This window comes from Loxodonta africana, chromosome 13, assembly GCF_030014295.1.
Source record: "Loxodonta africana isolate mLoxAfr1 chromosome 13, mLoxAfr1.hap2, whole genome shotgun sequence".
Taxonomy (NCBI): Eukaryota; Metazoa; Chordata; class Mammalia; order Proboscidea; family Elephantidae; genus Loxodonta; species Loxodonta africana.
In genome coordinates, this window is record NC_087354.1 from 57,290,637 (window position 1) to 57,306,646 (window position 16,010).

The 16,010-nt window shown below is 41.3% G+C and overlaps 1 protein-coding gene across 2 annotated transcripts in view; it reads left to right on the top strand.

Moving 5' to 3' along the window:
* The window catches only part of ADAM10 (ADAM metallopeptidase domain 10), a 165,509-nt gene that overhangs the window by 147,166 nt on the left and 2,333 nt on the right, over window positions 1-16,010 (top strand). For both annotated transcript variants that reach the window (XM_064267488.1, XM_064267489.1), the window contains exons 11-15: window positions 542-692; window positions 1,499-1,682; window positions 2,424-2,532; window positions 3,025-3,245; window positions 14,289-14,415. In XM_064267488.1, coding sequence (XP_064123558.1) covers window positions 542-692; window positions 1,499-1,682; window positions 2,424-2,532; window positions 3,025-3,245; window positions 14,289-14,415 — 792 coding nt within the window. The remainder of the gene's footprint in view (window positions 1-541; window positions 693-1,498; window positions 1,683-2,423; window positions 2,533-3,024; window positions 3,246-14,288; window positions 14,416-16,010) is intronic.

Sequence of the window (16,010 nt, forward strand, 5' to 3'; positions counted from 1 at the left end):
GTACTAACCTAATTTGTCTGTGTGTGATAGAAATAGTGCAGCCATGGTTCAATGAAACTCAGTGTGGCATGGCCTAAGTAGAATGTTACTACTTCTAGCAGGAACCTTGAAGGGACCACCAAGTCAAACCCCTTTATTATACAGATTCAGAAACTGAGGCCCCCAAAAGGGAAGTGACTTGCCCAAGGTCATGTTGCTGTTTAGTAGCAAAGCCACTCTTAAAATCAGGTCTTCTGATTTCTAGATTCCTAGTTTAGGGTGCAGTAGTTGAAGAACTCAGCTGCTAACCCAAAGGCCAGCAGTTAAAATCCACCAGTCGATCCTTGGAAACCCTATGGGGCATTTCTACTCTGCCCTATAGGTAGGTCACTGTGAGCCCAAATCAACGTGGTTCCACAGCAGTGCATTTAGTTTCTTGTACTGTTTATATTGCTTGACATTTTCCCTTCCCCCTTTGTTAGGATGCTCTAAAGATTTGTGAACTTTAAATAACATTAATGTGTGCATACAATGGTTACCTTGTGTCGGTCATTTTCCTCAGAATCTGGCCAGCCTATTTGTGGGAATGGAATGGTCGAGCAAGGTGAACAGTGTGACTGTGGCTACAGTGACCAGTGTAAAGATGATTGCTGCTATGATGCAAACCAAGCCGAGGGGAAAAAATGCAAGCTGAAACCCGGAAAACAGTGCAGGTACCTGGCTAATTCCTGCAGCGTCCATGTTCCTGCAAAGTCATCTGAGCACAGTTGTAACAAGTCAACACCGAGAGTTAGAGGGGCTTATAGTTTTGAAACTTTGTCTTTATTTGTTGTTTTATTTTTCTAGAGTGGGATTGGTTAGTGCAGTGTTATTGGCAGGTTGAACTGTTGGTGGTTGTAATTTGTGTGGTAGATGTTAAAAAAGGGCATCAAAGCATATTCAGGAAAAGACACATTGAGTTCCCAACTTTAAAATTGTAGCTATTTTCCGTATTTTTAGAATATTAACTTTAAATATTTTGGTAACATGAAGTACATACACTTTTGTAAATTGGTATCATATAATTATTTTAATTATCAAGTTCCTTTATTACTTACAGACATAATATTATTTGTATAATACTTTTGATGGCTGGTGTGCGTGTCCTAGTTTGAGCTTAGCATGTAAATAGGAGAAAAACTGATAAATGGACTAATGTGTGATGTAACTGAAAAGCGTTGATAGTTTGTCTAATATTAAATCTATTTTCCATTTCAGCCTTTTAGTAAAGGGGAATAGAGGCAGAATGCTGCATACAGATAGCCCGCTTTGATTGTGAAAACTAGAACCTGAATCACTTTCGTCATACTTTTTAGAATGTTTAAATTGAGTAGCATCTTATTCCAGTATTTGAAGTAGTGACCAGTAGTGTACTTACATTTAAAAGATGAGATGTAGGATTTAAGTATTAGGGTCATATCTGTGCACACAGGAAGCCTCCTGGCAACTGACTTTGTTTAACCCCCGACGTTTCTTCTAGCCCAAGCCAAGGTCCCTGTTGTACAGCTCAGTGCACGTTCAAGTCAAAGTCTGAGAAGTGTCGCGACGACTCAGACTGTGCAAAGGAAGGCATGTGCAGCGGCGTCACGGCTCTGTGCCCGGCGTCTGAGCCTAAACCAAACTTCACAGACTGTAATAGGCAGACCCAAGTCTGCATTAGTGGGGTGAGTGTTTTCATTCTACGTGCTTTTTATTTAAATTTACAAAACCTGCTTTTCCGGAATAATTACCTGTTGACTCTTAAAGCTGCACAGTTAAAGTAGTTGGTCTTGGTCCCTGCTTCAGTCACTTCCCCTCCGTATTCCTCACAAAGCCGTGAACGCCACCCGTGGAGTAAATGCCAGGTGGTACGTGATTAGTTACTGATGGGATGCCTTTCATCTTCCCAACTACATGTGGTGGTTTCACTCTAGAGAAACATAGCTGTGCAACTAGGCACGTGACTCTATCCTACTTTTAAGTTTTGCTTAATATTTTAGCAGCCTAAAAAAAGAACTCTTCTGGTCATTTTCTCTGAATGTGAAGCCTTTTAAGCTTTCCTCGTTAAATTTCACTTTTCTCTATGTGAGGAAAGTTTCATTTTTCTCTTCTTGTAGAGGAGCAATAATAACCAGTATAAAATTGATGTTCATCTATTCTTCCTCTGCTTTTGTTTTATTTAGTTTTTTTTTTTTTTCTTTTCAATTTGCCATTTCCTTCAGAGATTTCTGTCTTACTTGTACTCACTCTTCTTCAGATGTGTTTATTTGATCCATTTTTGATACGGATCTAGACGTCCACTTAAGTACAACTTGTATTTCTCCGTAAGTATTTTGACTTTGGAGGCTTGGACTAGCCAGTCTCTCACTGTGAAGAACAGGTCTGACTATAGAGGAATGAAAGTTTTTCTTCTGTCTTTCTCCCAGCAATGTGCAGGTTCCATCTGCGAGAAATACGGCTTGGAAGAGTGTACCTGTGCCAGTACAGACGGCAAAGATGATAAGGAGTTATGCCATGTTTGCTGTATGAAGAGAAGTAAGGCTTTTAAAACATAAGAGTGTAAAATTGTCTTCAAAACTTTATTTTCTCCTAAATCTTAAGTGTTAAACTTCGACATACAGCCTGGACAGGCAGTCTTCAGCTAAGTCTGTCCTCATGAGAAATTTTAAAAAGTAGCATTGCATCATGTGTCTAGCATTATAGGCCTTACAGTGTTTTTTAAATGACACTCTTGACAAAAAATTGCTAGCTTTGTGGCAGTAATTTATATAAACGCTGTTGGAAGGTTTTAAAGCTGCCGTAGGCACTAAGTCAAGAGCAGGAGGCTGTTTATCTTGTAATGTTTAAGATGAATTACTAATGATGTTATCCATCCTAACTAATGAAGGTCTATATAACATGTCATGGTAATGATTTGAGGCAGTTTCTTTTCCCCTCCCTCCCTCCCTCCCTCCCTCCCTCCCCCCCCCCCCAGCTGGCCTGTTAGTAAATCTAATCTTCAACTTATATTTGGCCCTTCTTTTCCAGTGGAGCCGTCAACTTGTGCCAGTACAGGGTCTGTGCAGTGGAATAAGTACTTCCGTGGTCAAACCATCACCCTGCAACCTGGATCCCCTTGCAATGATTTTAGAGGCTACTGTGATGTTTTCATGCGGTGCAGATTGGTAGATGCTGATGGTCCTCTAGCTAGGCTTAAAAAAGCAATTTTTAGCCCAGAGCTCTATGAAAACATTGCTGAATGGATTGTGGTAAGTATAGTTTTTATTGCTGTGGATACCTTAATTTCAATGGTTTGACCATAATTTTACTTGGCCCGGGGTCACCAGCGTTATGAGGAAACCCCTTCCTCCCTTTTTACTCTGAAGTCACTTTGTTTGAAGAATGACTTTTAAAGTTCCCATAACCCTGGGTATGTTTTTCTTCTAAGTTGATCAGAATCTCCACAGTTGTGTCTTTCATAGATTGGTTAGTTAGGTGATGGGAGTCAGTATCTTTTATTCTTCTCCCTAGTTCATCTCCTGTGTAGGTTTCACCCTGCTTTGCTTGGTCCCTGTAATTAGGGCATTTTCATGGGACTTTTCCCTCGAGTTGTTTTAAGCCCTGTGTGCTCTTTATGGAAACCCCGGTGGCATAGTGGTTAAGTTCTACGGCTGCTAACCAAAGGCTCGACAGTTTGAATCCACCAGGCGCTCCTTGGAAACTCTATGGGGCAGTTCTCCTCTGTCCTATAGGGTCGCTAGGAGTCGGAATCGATTCGATGGCACTGGGTTTGGTTTCAGTTTGGTGCTCTTTATACTTCTCCATTGTCTCAATATGGTGGATAGCCGGCTGTGGGTTCTACTTGGCCGAGCAAGAGAGGTGAAGGAGATATTGGTGATTTTCTGAAGGTTATCTGTGATCCCTGAGTATGAATTTTGGGTCTTCATTGTATCCGTGATAGGAGATGTTGAACAGGGTAAGATCAGATACAGAGCCTTTTGCAGATCTGGTAATGATTGTGGATATTCATCCCACATAAATCTACTGAACTGTATTATTTTTAAGCCCATATTTCTCCATTTAAGTTGTACAGATGTTGAATTACCTGACATTTTCTTAAGGGATTGCTGAGAACAGCTATCTCAAATAAGTATTCATGCTTTCTAAGCGACTACATTAAAATATCAGTGGGAACTTGCAAGTGATGTTTTTGAGGGTGTGCTATACCTGAACTGAATAGAGGTTGCCTTGGAAATTGACTTAAAACTCAGGCCCCCCTCCCCAAATTATTTCTTAAATTTTTGTGTGTGTGTGTTGAGGATTGAAGATGCCTTAAAGCACTTACAGTACTGTTTGGTGTGTTGTCAGCCTTTGTGGTAGCATCTACAGTCATCCCCAAAGTTTAAATGGTGTTCGTTATCCACAGAAAGACAGTACTTTGTGTGTTAGAACACATGGTTTTTAGATATGCATGGGAGGATCATTGAAACTGGATTCAGGAGACTTGGGTTTCAAACCAGATAATTGGGCAGTTGACTTAACCTTCGTTCCTGGAAAGCATGCCCTGTGACTTACTTTTGTACTTCTGTGCTCGGTGCACAGTAAGTGTTCAATAAACACGTGTTAAGCTAAAGGTCCCTCTGGCATTATGGTGGTGAAAAGCTCAGGCTTGGGAATCATGCAAGAATTCCAGTCCTCCTCCTGGCGTTGGTCGCCTCTGCGACTTTGAGCAACTTACCTTTCTTGACCTCTCCGCTTTCGTTTTCAACTCAGATCCAGTTATTTCTTTATTTTCGACTATCTCTAATGAGTTAAAATCTGGTGTACTTGTCTACTTCCGAAAAAGAAACCTAGTGATGATCTCAGCGTTCTCTTCTGCAGAGTGTGTGCTGTGCCAGATATGCTGGATTTTCCAGATAGTCCTGTCGTTGGAAAATCATATATTTTTTTACTTCTCTCTGTAGCCTCTAATTTTGACCCATTAAATTATTTAGAATTTCAAAAGCTCATTTATTCCTGTTTTTAAATATTTAATGGAAATGATCTTTCTTTTTCAAAGTCTGTTAATGTAGTAAATTATACAAGGCAATTTCCTTTTGAATCATTCTTGCCTCCTTGTAGTGAATCCTGTTTGTGGTATATTATTCTTTTAAGAGTCCTTGAGTGTTGCAAATGGCTAAGCGCTCAACTGCTAACCGAAAGGTTGGTGGTTCAAACCAACCCAGAGCCACTGTAGAAGAAAGGCCTGGAGATCTGCTTCTGTAAGATCACAGCCCTGAAAACCCCATGGAATGTAACACATAGGGTCACTGTGAGTCTGAATTGACTCGACAGCAACTTTTTTTTTTTTTTAAGTTTAGCTAGATTCTGTTTCCTAGTATTTTACATAGGTTTTTTTTTTTGAACCTGTGTAGAGGCAGGGAGTCAGCAAAAAAGACGAAGACCCTCAACGAGATGAATTGACACAGTGGCTGCAACAGTGGGCTCAAGCATAGCAACGATCGTGAGGATGGCGCAGGACTGGGCAGTGTTTTGTTCTGTTGAACACAGGGTCTCTATGAGTCAGAAATGACTCGATGGCACCTAACAGCAGCAATATGTTCATATTTGAGATTTGAGGATTTAGTAAAATGCCTTTTGGAATGGATTAGCAACATCCAGCCGTTTCTTGTGTTCTGGAATTGATTAGTTATTTTTATGTTTCTATGGATTTGCCTTGAGTGTGAAGTACCACGTTTTCATTGTGTATTGTTTGTTGACATGCACATGCATTGTGGTCCATAATGCCTGAAAAGTACCACTAGGCTATTGCTGTGATTGTGAGCATTACCCAGGTCAAGCAGTAAGATAACAAACATCCACTTCCTTGTCTCGTTTGAGTTACTCGCAGAGTCCACTTGCATAGCGGAGTTTGTTTTGTTACATGAATAGCTTATGGTTTGACCTTCCATCACATCAGGAAAATGTCTGTCCGTCTGGTCAGTGGTACTGGTTACTAGGGTGCTCTGATGTCAGCAAGCTTTGACAGGAGTGAGGGTTGGTTTCTCTGACTTCCCTTTCTAGTGGCACCTGGTGGTTTTTGTCTCCTTTCTGCAGTACACTGCACAGCTTTTCTCCTTGTGCAGGGTGGAGTAGGAAGACCCTCAGGGCCGTGCTGCTGGTGCCACGGAAATGACGTGTTAGAGGCTTCTTATGTAGACTCTTAACGTTCTTTTCTTTGGAAAAATTGTTACTGACCAGTACGTGTCTGGCCAGGAGAAAATGACAGACATCCTTTGGATTTGTCAAAGAGTCATCTAGTCCTTGAAAAGTTTTAGAGCGTTCATCAGTAAACCTGTTGAGACCTTGTTGCATTATCTTTTTCTTTAAATAGGGATTAAGAGCATTAGTAATTCTTTTTCAGTTTCTTCTATTGTTGATGTGTTCAGATTTTCTACATCTTTTATGTTAGGGAGGGGCCCTGGTGGTATAGTGGTTAAGTGCTTGGCTGTTAACCAGAAGGTTGGTGGTTCGAACCCACCAGCTGCTCCACAGAAGACAAGGGTGCTTCCCTAAAGGTATACAGCCTTGGAAACCCTATGGGGCAGCTCTGCTCTGTCCTGTAGGGTTGCTGTAAGTCAAAATTGACTCAAAGGCAATGGGTTTGGGTTTGGGTTTGGGTTTTGTGTTAGGGTTGGCATTGTAGAAAACCATCTTTTACCTTGTTTTTTTTTTTAGTGTATTTCTCTCTCCCTTTTTAAATAATTGCCTTTTATTTTGTGCCTTTTTTCCTTTGTATTTATTGGGAATGTGTCTTTTTTATTATTACTGTGACAACAAACTCATTTCTCATTTTCAAATAGATTTTTGCTTTCATATTTTGTTCTAATTTTATGAACCTAAGTATTAGGTGGAGTCCTCGTTGTGCAATGGTTAAGAACTGGGCTGCTAACCCAAAGGTTGGCAGTTTGAATCTACCAGCTGCTCCTTGGAAACCCTGTGGGGCAGTTCTGCTCTGTCCTGCAGGGTTGCTATGAGTCAGAAGCAACTTGACTACATATAACGACAAGTATTAAGTATCTGATATTCTCCATAAATGAAAGATTTAGAGTGGTGTTTGCCAAGTGCCTCACAGAACACTAGTTCCAGGAGGTGCTTTATGGATTTAGTGGTCAAATGAATCTGGAAAACACTGCATACTATATTTCCCTCTTGGAGATTTTCGAGAATATTGTGAGAAATCCTGCAATAAATAAATCTGTTAACTTCATTTTCCAGACTTACCTGACCCTGGAAACCTTTATTCCTGTAAGGCTTATTAAACCCTAAATATCCTTAGAAGTAATTTGGGGGAACATCAGTTAATAGCAGTATTTTTCAGTCTTGATCGTACACGAGAACCACCCTAGGACTTATAGACTGATTAATCAGAATCTCTTGGGTTAGGGCTCAAACATCTGGATCTTTTAAAAGTCCCCCAGCTAATTCTGATGAGGAGCCAGGGTTGAAAATCACTCATCTAGAGCAAGGGGCAGCAAACTGGCCTGGGGAACAAATCCAGCCCATTGCTTGTTTGTTTATGTCTCACAATAAGAATGGTTTTTACATTTTAAATGATTGGAAAAAAATGAATATTTCATGACACCTGAAAATTATATGAAATTCAAATTTTAGTGCCCCAAGTAGCACTGTATTGGAATGTAGCCACACCTGTCCGTTTTCCGTGTTGTCTGTGGTGGCCTTTGGCACTGGAGCAGACAGTTAAGTAGCTGTGGCAGAGCCTGAAATGGCTTTTCCAAGTGGCCTTTCGCAGGAAAAGCTTGCCAGCCTCTGCTCTAGAGCAGTGGATCACACAGTGCCGTCCCCTGACCAGCAGCTGGGAACTGACTGACTGAGCCGGTAGCTGTTGGTGCATAGTAAAGTTAGGGGGTCATCATTTTTTTCGGGCTCTGCCATATAATGACTCCTTTTATAAATTGTTAGCAGAAATTCTTTACTTTGTCATCCTGATATGTTGAAAATGGCAAGTGAGCCCCCAGAGTCCTTCACTGCCTTGTGGAATAGGCCACATAGCTGTCGCTTTGGAAACTAGCAACAAAGACACAGCGTTGTCACAGGGCTTAGCATAGGATAAGACCGCAGCATGCTTTGCTAGATGAATGAAACAGATTTCTTACATGTTATTATTTATATGGAAAACAGTAAAAATCATCCATCTTAACTTTGAAGCTGTGAAACTTTTACATTACCAGCAATATTTTATCCTGCTTGCCCAGACTTAGCTTAAAAAACGCAAAGTTCAGTAGCCAAGTGCTTCTTATGAGGCAGATTGATTGATGTGAGAGGTTGGCACGTGGGATGTTGCAGAATAAAAGGACATTTCATCCAAGCCCAGACTAGTGTCTTTTGCAGGGTAGAGAGAAAGCTTTCTGCTCCTGCAGCAGTGGCATAACCTGTCTCACCAAGGACTGGGGAGCCCACTGGTCTTGTGAGCCACAGGTGTCTGGGTGCATTTGCTAGGAGTAAAGGTTGCTAAACACTGGTACGTTCACTGAGAGGATTGTACAGCTGACCTTTCCTTCAGATCTGTAACAACAGCAAAGATTATTTTGTGTCTGAAGAGACTTGGTGCACACACATACTCCATCTCCTGCCCCATTCACACACGTACACCCTGTCTCTTGCCCCCTCCACATACACCGTCTCCTGTCCCGTATACACACACATACACACTCCATTTCCTGCCCCGTACACACGCACACCCTGTCTCCTGCCCCCGTGTACACACACCGTCTCCTGCCCCATACACACGCATACACACACCCCATCTCCTGCCCCGTACACACACCCTGTGTCCTGCCCCCTCCACACACACCCTGTCTCCTGCCCCATACACACACACGTACACACACACACCCCATTTCTTGCCCCATACACACACATACACACACCCCATCTCCTGCCCCCCACACACATACGCACACCCTGTCTCCTGCCCCATACACACGCACGCACACACACACACACACCCCATCTCCGGCCCCCACCACCACACACACTGGGTTTTTTTTGGGGGGCGGTGATAACTACTTTCCTATTTTGTTATCCTATAGATCCTTTTTGTTTACTTAGATTATAAATAACTACTATAACTGGTGTATAATAGATTAGTAGAATTTGGCTTTTTACTTTGTTAATTTTTGCTCCTTTTTTCTACATTTTGTGTGTTTTGCCTTAAAAATGACTGTGTTGAATGACTTGTCTGCTTCCTATGTAGACTTATTTTCTGAAAGCTGACTTACAGCTTACGGACTTCACGGTTGTTGTTTTTTAGCTTTTGGATACTTCTCTTTGACCTAGTTTCACTTAACCCCCTCACATGCATGGTGTCTGAGATTGTGGCACCCAGTCCACACTCACTAAATGACTCTTGTTTCACTTCACACCCTTATACATGGGGTGTGAGATCCCGGTTCCCAGTCCACATTCACTAAATGACTCTTGTTTCACTTCACACCCTCGTACCGGTCCACACTCAACTAAATGCTCGCCTTTCTTGCAGACTCTGCAAGGTAGACAAACTGTGATCTTTCCTTTTAAGATGAACCATGCATTTCTCATGACTAGCCTGCGTGGTGTTCTTTCCCCTGATTTTATATATAAAAGAGAGAACATGTGACTTAGCATTTAACTCACTCTCAGATCATTCTTTTTTAAAGGGACCGTTGAAAAAAACTGCTACCAAAAGTGGCCGTACTCATTAACACTCAAACGCGTCATCGTTTTGTTTAGTTTCTCTTGCTATCTTCTATCTACTATCACATTTTCTTTCTCCAGATCCTAAACTCTGAAAAGCTACTATTATTTTCACTAAAGCCTCTCAAGCTTTGGGCTTCTGAGATAGGTAGATACCTGGAAAAATTGGAAGAGTGGTCAGAAATTCTGTGCTAGAAAGAACTGGAAGTTCTCACGGGCCCAGGTCCCGTATTTTAGTAAATGTCTGTGGGAGTAGGTCCACTCAACCTTTGTTTTCTGCAAAGTTATAACTGTTGTTAAAACTGGACTTTCTCTTTCGAATCTGCTTCTCTTACCGCCCCACTGCGTGCATTTCTCTTAAGACAGCACAGGTACCAAAAAACTAGTATTAGAGCTATGAGAAGCACAGTTTTTATCGTTCCTGTCTCTGTTGTAGGAAGCTTGTCACACTGTATGTATAGGTAGTCCAGAAATCATAAATGAGCTCTTAGAAGTGTGTTCAGAGGTCAGTATTTAGAACAGTGATTCACCTGTGATAACTGGTTCAACGGGTGTTTTTTTTTGGGCTAGGTAACGACGAGGCTGCAGGAGGTAAATTCAAGGAGTTCACAGTGCAATTTGGGATAGAGAAGACAGGAACGTAGAGACATAGTTTCAGTTCTGTGTGGTGTTTCGCAGAAAACCTGTTAGGGTAAGATGTCTTTAAGGAGCTGTTGCCAGAGCTAAGTTCTGAAGGGCCAGTAGCAGTAGAGGGCACAGATGTTTTATGCAGAGGGAGTAGGTGCGAAAGTCACATAAACCCATTGCCGTCCATTTGGTTCCCACTCATAGCGACCCTGTAGGACAGAGTAGCACTGTAAGGTTTCCAAGGTTGTAAATCTTATGGAAGCTGACTGCCACATCTTCCTCCCGTGGAACGGTTCGTGGAATTGAACCGCCGACCTTTTAGTTAGCATCCGAACGGTTAACCATGAGGGTGTTTGAACACGGTACCACCAGGACTCCTCAAAGTCACAGAAGTATAAATTTTTCAAAACAAAAATTTTTTTTCTACTCTTTTTGTTTTGAGAAATTTGACTTTTAACAAAGTGATACATTAAAAAATAAGCCTCCTTTTCACCTCAGGTACCTAATCTCCCTAAGATGAATTTCTTATGAGTTTTTCCAGAACTGTCTATGCGACTATGAGAATATATACTTTAAAGAAGTATAATCACGTACTTTGCTGCACTCTATTGTGTGCTTAGGTCTCCCCCCCCCCCCCCGCCCTTTTCATGTAATGGTTTATCTCGGAGACCTTTGATGGGAAGCTTTTCAGGAAGGATTTTACATGGAAGAGTGACATGGTCAATTCTGTATTTTAGGTAGTTGTAACACTGGTGGGGTTGGCGATTCAAACCCACCAGCTGCTCCTGGGAGAAAAATGTGACAGTCTGTTTCTGTAAAGATTTACAGCCTCGGAAACCCTATGGAACAGTTTCACTCTGTCCTAGAGGGTCACTATGAGTCAGAGCCAACTCGACAGCAGTAGGCTTGGTTTGGGTTTAACGCTAGTGGCCGTGTGGAAGATGATCCTGGGCAGAGAAGACTAGAAGGTAGGAAATGTGTTGGAGACCATAACGAACATCAGGAATAGGGGGCACCTGTTGCGACAGGACCAGTCCATCAGGAAGACTTCTGACCATTCACACTCACTGGATCACATCAGGGGTGATACTGCTCCCCAGAGGGTATTCAGGAACGTGTTGTTGTTACTAAGGTGTCGTCGAGTCAGTTCCCACTCACAGCGACCCACTGTACAACAGAAGAAAACACTGCCTGCTCCTGCACCATCCTCACAGTCGTCGTTATGTCTGAGCCCATGGTTGCAGCCACTGGGAATGTGTTGTAGTTGTCAAAGTAACTGATGGGTTCTGGCATTTGGTGGATGGGGCCCAGGGATGCTAAACTGCCTGCTTTGTTCAGAATGGTTGCCAACCACACATGCCTCCAGCATGCCCTTACTGGGAAGCAGTCATCATCATCACTGACGTGCTTGTTTAAAATGCAGTTGCCTGGGCCCTACCTCAAAACAACCGAATCTGAATCTGTAGGATTGTGGCCTGAGTATCTGCATTTTAATAAACATCCAGCTAATTCTTAGATCTGTCTACTCAAAGTTGAGAACCTTTCCTTTGCCCTGTGACTGCTGATTATTTGAGCAGCCCTTCCCAGCCACAAGAGCCTCTTTTTCTGTCAGATACTCCACCTTCCCCCAAACACTCAGGCAGGTAGCAGGATAGTGAGATGGAATGAAGAAGCTGTGTTGAGTGGTATCCTCATAGGTATAGCACAAGGGTTGACAAACCACAGCTGGCTTCTGGGCCAAATCCAGTCTGCCACCTCTTTTTGTAAATAAAGTTTTATTGGAATACAGCCACACTCATTTGTTTATAAAGTGTCTGCAGCTGCTTTTGCACTAGGGCTGCAGAGTAGCTCTAACGGAGACCATATTGCCTGCAAAACCTCAGATATTTACTGTCTTCATTATCTAGTGCTGCAGAAATACCACAAGTGGATGGCTTGACAAAGAGAAGTTCATTTTCTCACAGTAAAGTAGGGTAAAAGTCCAAATTCAGGGTAGCAGCTCCAGGGGAAGGCTTTCTCTCTTTATCGGCCTTCTCATCAATCTTCCCCTGGACTAGGAGCTTCTCTGCGCAGGGACCCCAGGTCCAAAGGATGCGCTCTGCTCCTGGCACTGTTTTCTTGCTAGTACGAGGTCCCCAATTCTGCTTTCTTCCCTTTCCTTTTTATCTCTCGAGAGATGAAAGGTTTTGCAGGCCACACCCCAGGGAAACTCCCTTTACCTTGGGTTAGGAATGTGACCTGGGTAAGGGTGTTACAGTTCCACCCTAGTCCTCGTCAATGTAAAATTACAATCACAAAATGGAGGACAACCACACAATACTGGAAATCATGGCTCAGCTAAATATTAGATACACATATTTTGGGGGGAACATAATTCAGTCCATGACATCTACTGTCCGGCCCCTTTGCAGAAGCAGTCTGATGACCATGGTAGAGACCAATAGTGCTACATCTTGGGCTGCATAATGGACTCACCTCAAAAGCTTTACCAAGAATTACCTATGTCTGGATTCTACCTCCACCCCATTTAACTGGTTTGGGATTCTGTCCGGGTATCTGAGTTTTAAAAGCTCTCCGGATGACACTCCTGTGTGGCCAAGCTCAAGACATACTGGTGGTATAGAGCAGGGGGCTTCGTCATAGCAGTGCACACTGGTGGTTTTGGTTATGTATTTCATGAAAATCCCCCGGTCATGGAAAACCCTCTTCAATGGGAGTTTTTCTAGCAATAATTAACAATAATCATACATGTATCACAACAGTATTGTGTTAATGTGAACTTTCACAGTTTTAAAGTTGTATGTTTTTAGTATGATGTTTATTAGTATGTACTATGTTAAAATTTGAACTGCAAAATAGAATTTGTTAAGAACAGAAACAGTAATTTTTCCACAAGTAAGACCATGCCAATAATTTTTTGAAGGTTTTTATTGCTTGGTTAATTGATTCGCTAATTTTGGTTTAAGTTAGAAATGAACCTTTTGATTCCTTCTTAGACTAAGTATGCTTTGCCTGCTGCTAGACTGTGTATATTCTTCTGCTTTTCATATGAAAGAAAACAAGTAGTTAACCTTTCACTATGGAAAAATGTATATGCACACACATATATACTCACAGATGTTGTATCAGTAGATACAATGAAAACAGATATATATAAGTAATTTCATAACAGGGCTTGGCTCTTAAGTTCAAAAATACTTAATAACATGGGAAAATACAATAGAACATTGCATAGAAAAATATAAAACTATATGCAGGATGGACCCCAGTTTCGCATGTGTGTTTTCTGTGTGTATGACAAAGTTGTATATAGAAAAGGGCCTGAAAGGAAATAAGATTGAGTAGTTTCATCTAGAAGAAAGAATTATGAGTGATTTTTATTTTTTTCTTTAAACTTTTTTGTAATAAAAAATTAATATATGTTTGCATATGTGATATTTATATAGCTCCTATCCAATAAATGTCCTTTAAAAAATAAAATGTAGTAGATTCTACTCTATATTTTATATAATATATATGTTTATATTATAACAGTGTACACCTACTCCTTACTCATTGACTGCCTTGTTATCTGACATTTCACATTCATGACAATAGTAAAAAGTCTACTATTCAACTGTTTTGTGCATTAATGATGTATGTCTGGCAGTAATGAACACTGAGGTATGAGGCGAGAGTAACCCTGGCTGTGATGGTTAAGGTTATGTGTTGTCACCTTGGCTGGGCCATGATTATCACCAGTTTGGCAATTATGTAAAGATACAGTCATCCTCCATTTTGTGATCTGATGTGGTCATCCTTCATTTTCACATTAACACCGATTTTCGCATAATGACCTGGTCTTTGGAACCTAACCATGTTGATTAGTGAGGAGTGGGTGTATTCTGTATTTTATATAATAAAATATTTGAAAATATTTTTTTTTAGTGGAAAAATCTGTTTATTTCTAGGCTCACTGGTGGGCAGTATTACTTATGGGAATTGCCTTGATCATGTTAATGGCTGGATTCATTAAGATATGCAGTGTTCACACTCCAAGCAGTAATCCAAAGTTGCCTCCTCCTAAACCACTTCCAGGTAAGGCAGTTTAAACAAGGTAAATGCTTATGTAACTCAAAACCATTTAGCAGGTGAAATTGAATTATAAATGAGTCTTTAGTGACTAATTTTATCGTACTTTCTCCTTGAGAATGGGATTACTGGATGAATGATTTAGTTGCTGTTTAAATGCGCTGTTTATCAATCTAGTCTAGCCTAATGACTGGCAAATAAATGATAATCTATTCTGAGTGTCTAAAAAATATTTATGTATATACATTTTTTAATGTTTGTATTCTTGAAATATTTGCTGGCCTTTAAACTTGCTTTCCCCAAGGGGGATGTTTGTAGGGAAATACAGACCCCAGTCTGGAAGAGTCTTAGGGTAGAAGCTTCAGGGAGACCCAGCATCAGGAGGAGAGGCCCTTTACCCCTCAGGGGGACCCATCCTCGGGAGGAGAGGCCCTTTAGATGAGCTCCAGGATTTGGAGGAGAGGAGAGTAGAAGGACTGCTCCACATCACTCGCCCCCAGCTGCTCCCCTCCCTGTTGGCAAGGGCTTTGTGGCTTCCATGCTGCCCTGATTTTATGCTGTAGGACTTGGGGACCAGAACTGTGTTCACTGTCCCTGTGGGGGCAGACATTGTTCCAAGGCAGCAGCTGGGAAAATCAGAGCAAAATGCCAGCAGTTCCCTCTCCTGCTCCTGCAGCCTTTCCAGTCTGGCCTCTTGCCTCAGGCCAAATCCACTACCCTACACAAAGCAGTGAAAAACTAGGAGTTTTTTATGGTTTAGGTTTATAGTTTTTTCCTTCAGTTGTCTCACTTCATTTCCCTGTCTTGGGGCAAAGGATCCCAGTAGCCATGCCAGGACTTTATCTTGGTGGCAGTCAGAGGAAATTTGATTGTGATATCATTGCTTTTCCTAGATTTACAATGTTATCACTCTGGAATTTATGCCAGTTTTTAGGGATTTCCAAAGACCACATGACACTTTTTAAACACTGTTACCAACTATGATCTCATTCACTGAAGCAGTTATTTTGCTTGGGTATTGATTTTATTTTAAGGAAATACCACTTTTAAAGACTTTTAAAAAACTAGCTGTCATTTATTAAACCGTCACAAAAAGGGCTAAACACTTTTACATGAACTGTGATATAATCGTCACAACAGACAGTATGAGTTATCATCCCCATTTTACAGATTAGGCACCCAAGGCCACTGGGAGGTGAAGTCATTTGCCCAAAGGCACTCGGAATCCATGATTTTAATCTAGATTAGTCTGCCTAATACTTGTGGCTCCTGAGCACCTGAAATGTGGCTAGTCTAACTGAGATGTCCTATAAATATAAAAAACGTATCAGACTTCGAGGACTTAGTATGAAAAAAAGAATGTAGAACATATTCATTAGTAATTCTTCATACTGAGTATGTGTTACAGTGCTAATATTTTGGCCATATTGGGCTAAATATATTATTAAAATTAATTTCACCTGCTTCTTTTTTACCTTTTTTTATTGTGGCTATCCTAAACTTGTTTTATTGCAGCGACACTAAGTGTTCAGTGTTATAGGTGTGGCTCATACTGTATTTCTAGTTGACGGCACTGATCTACAACCTTTCTTATTTAAACA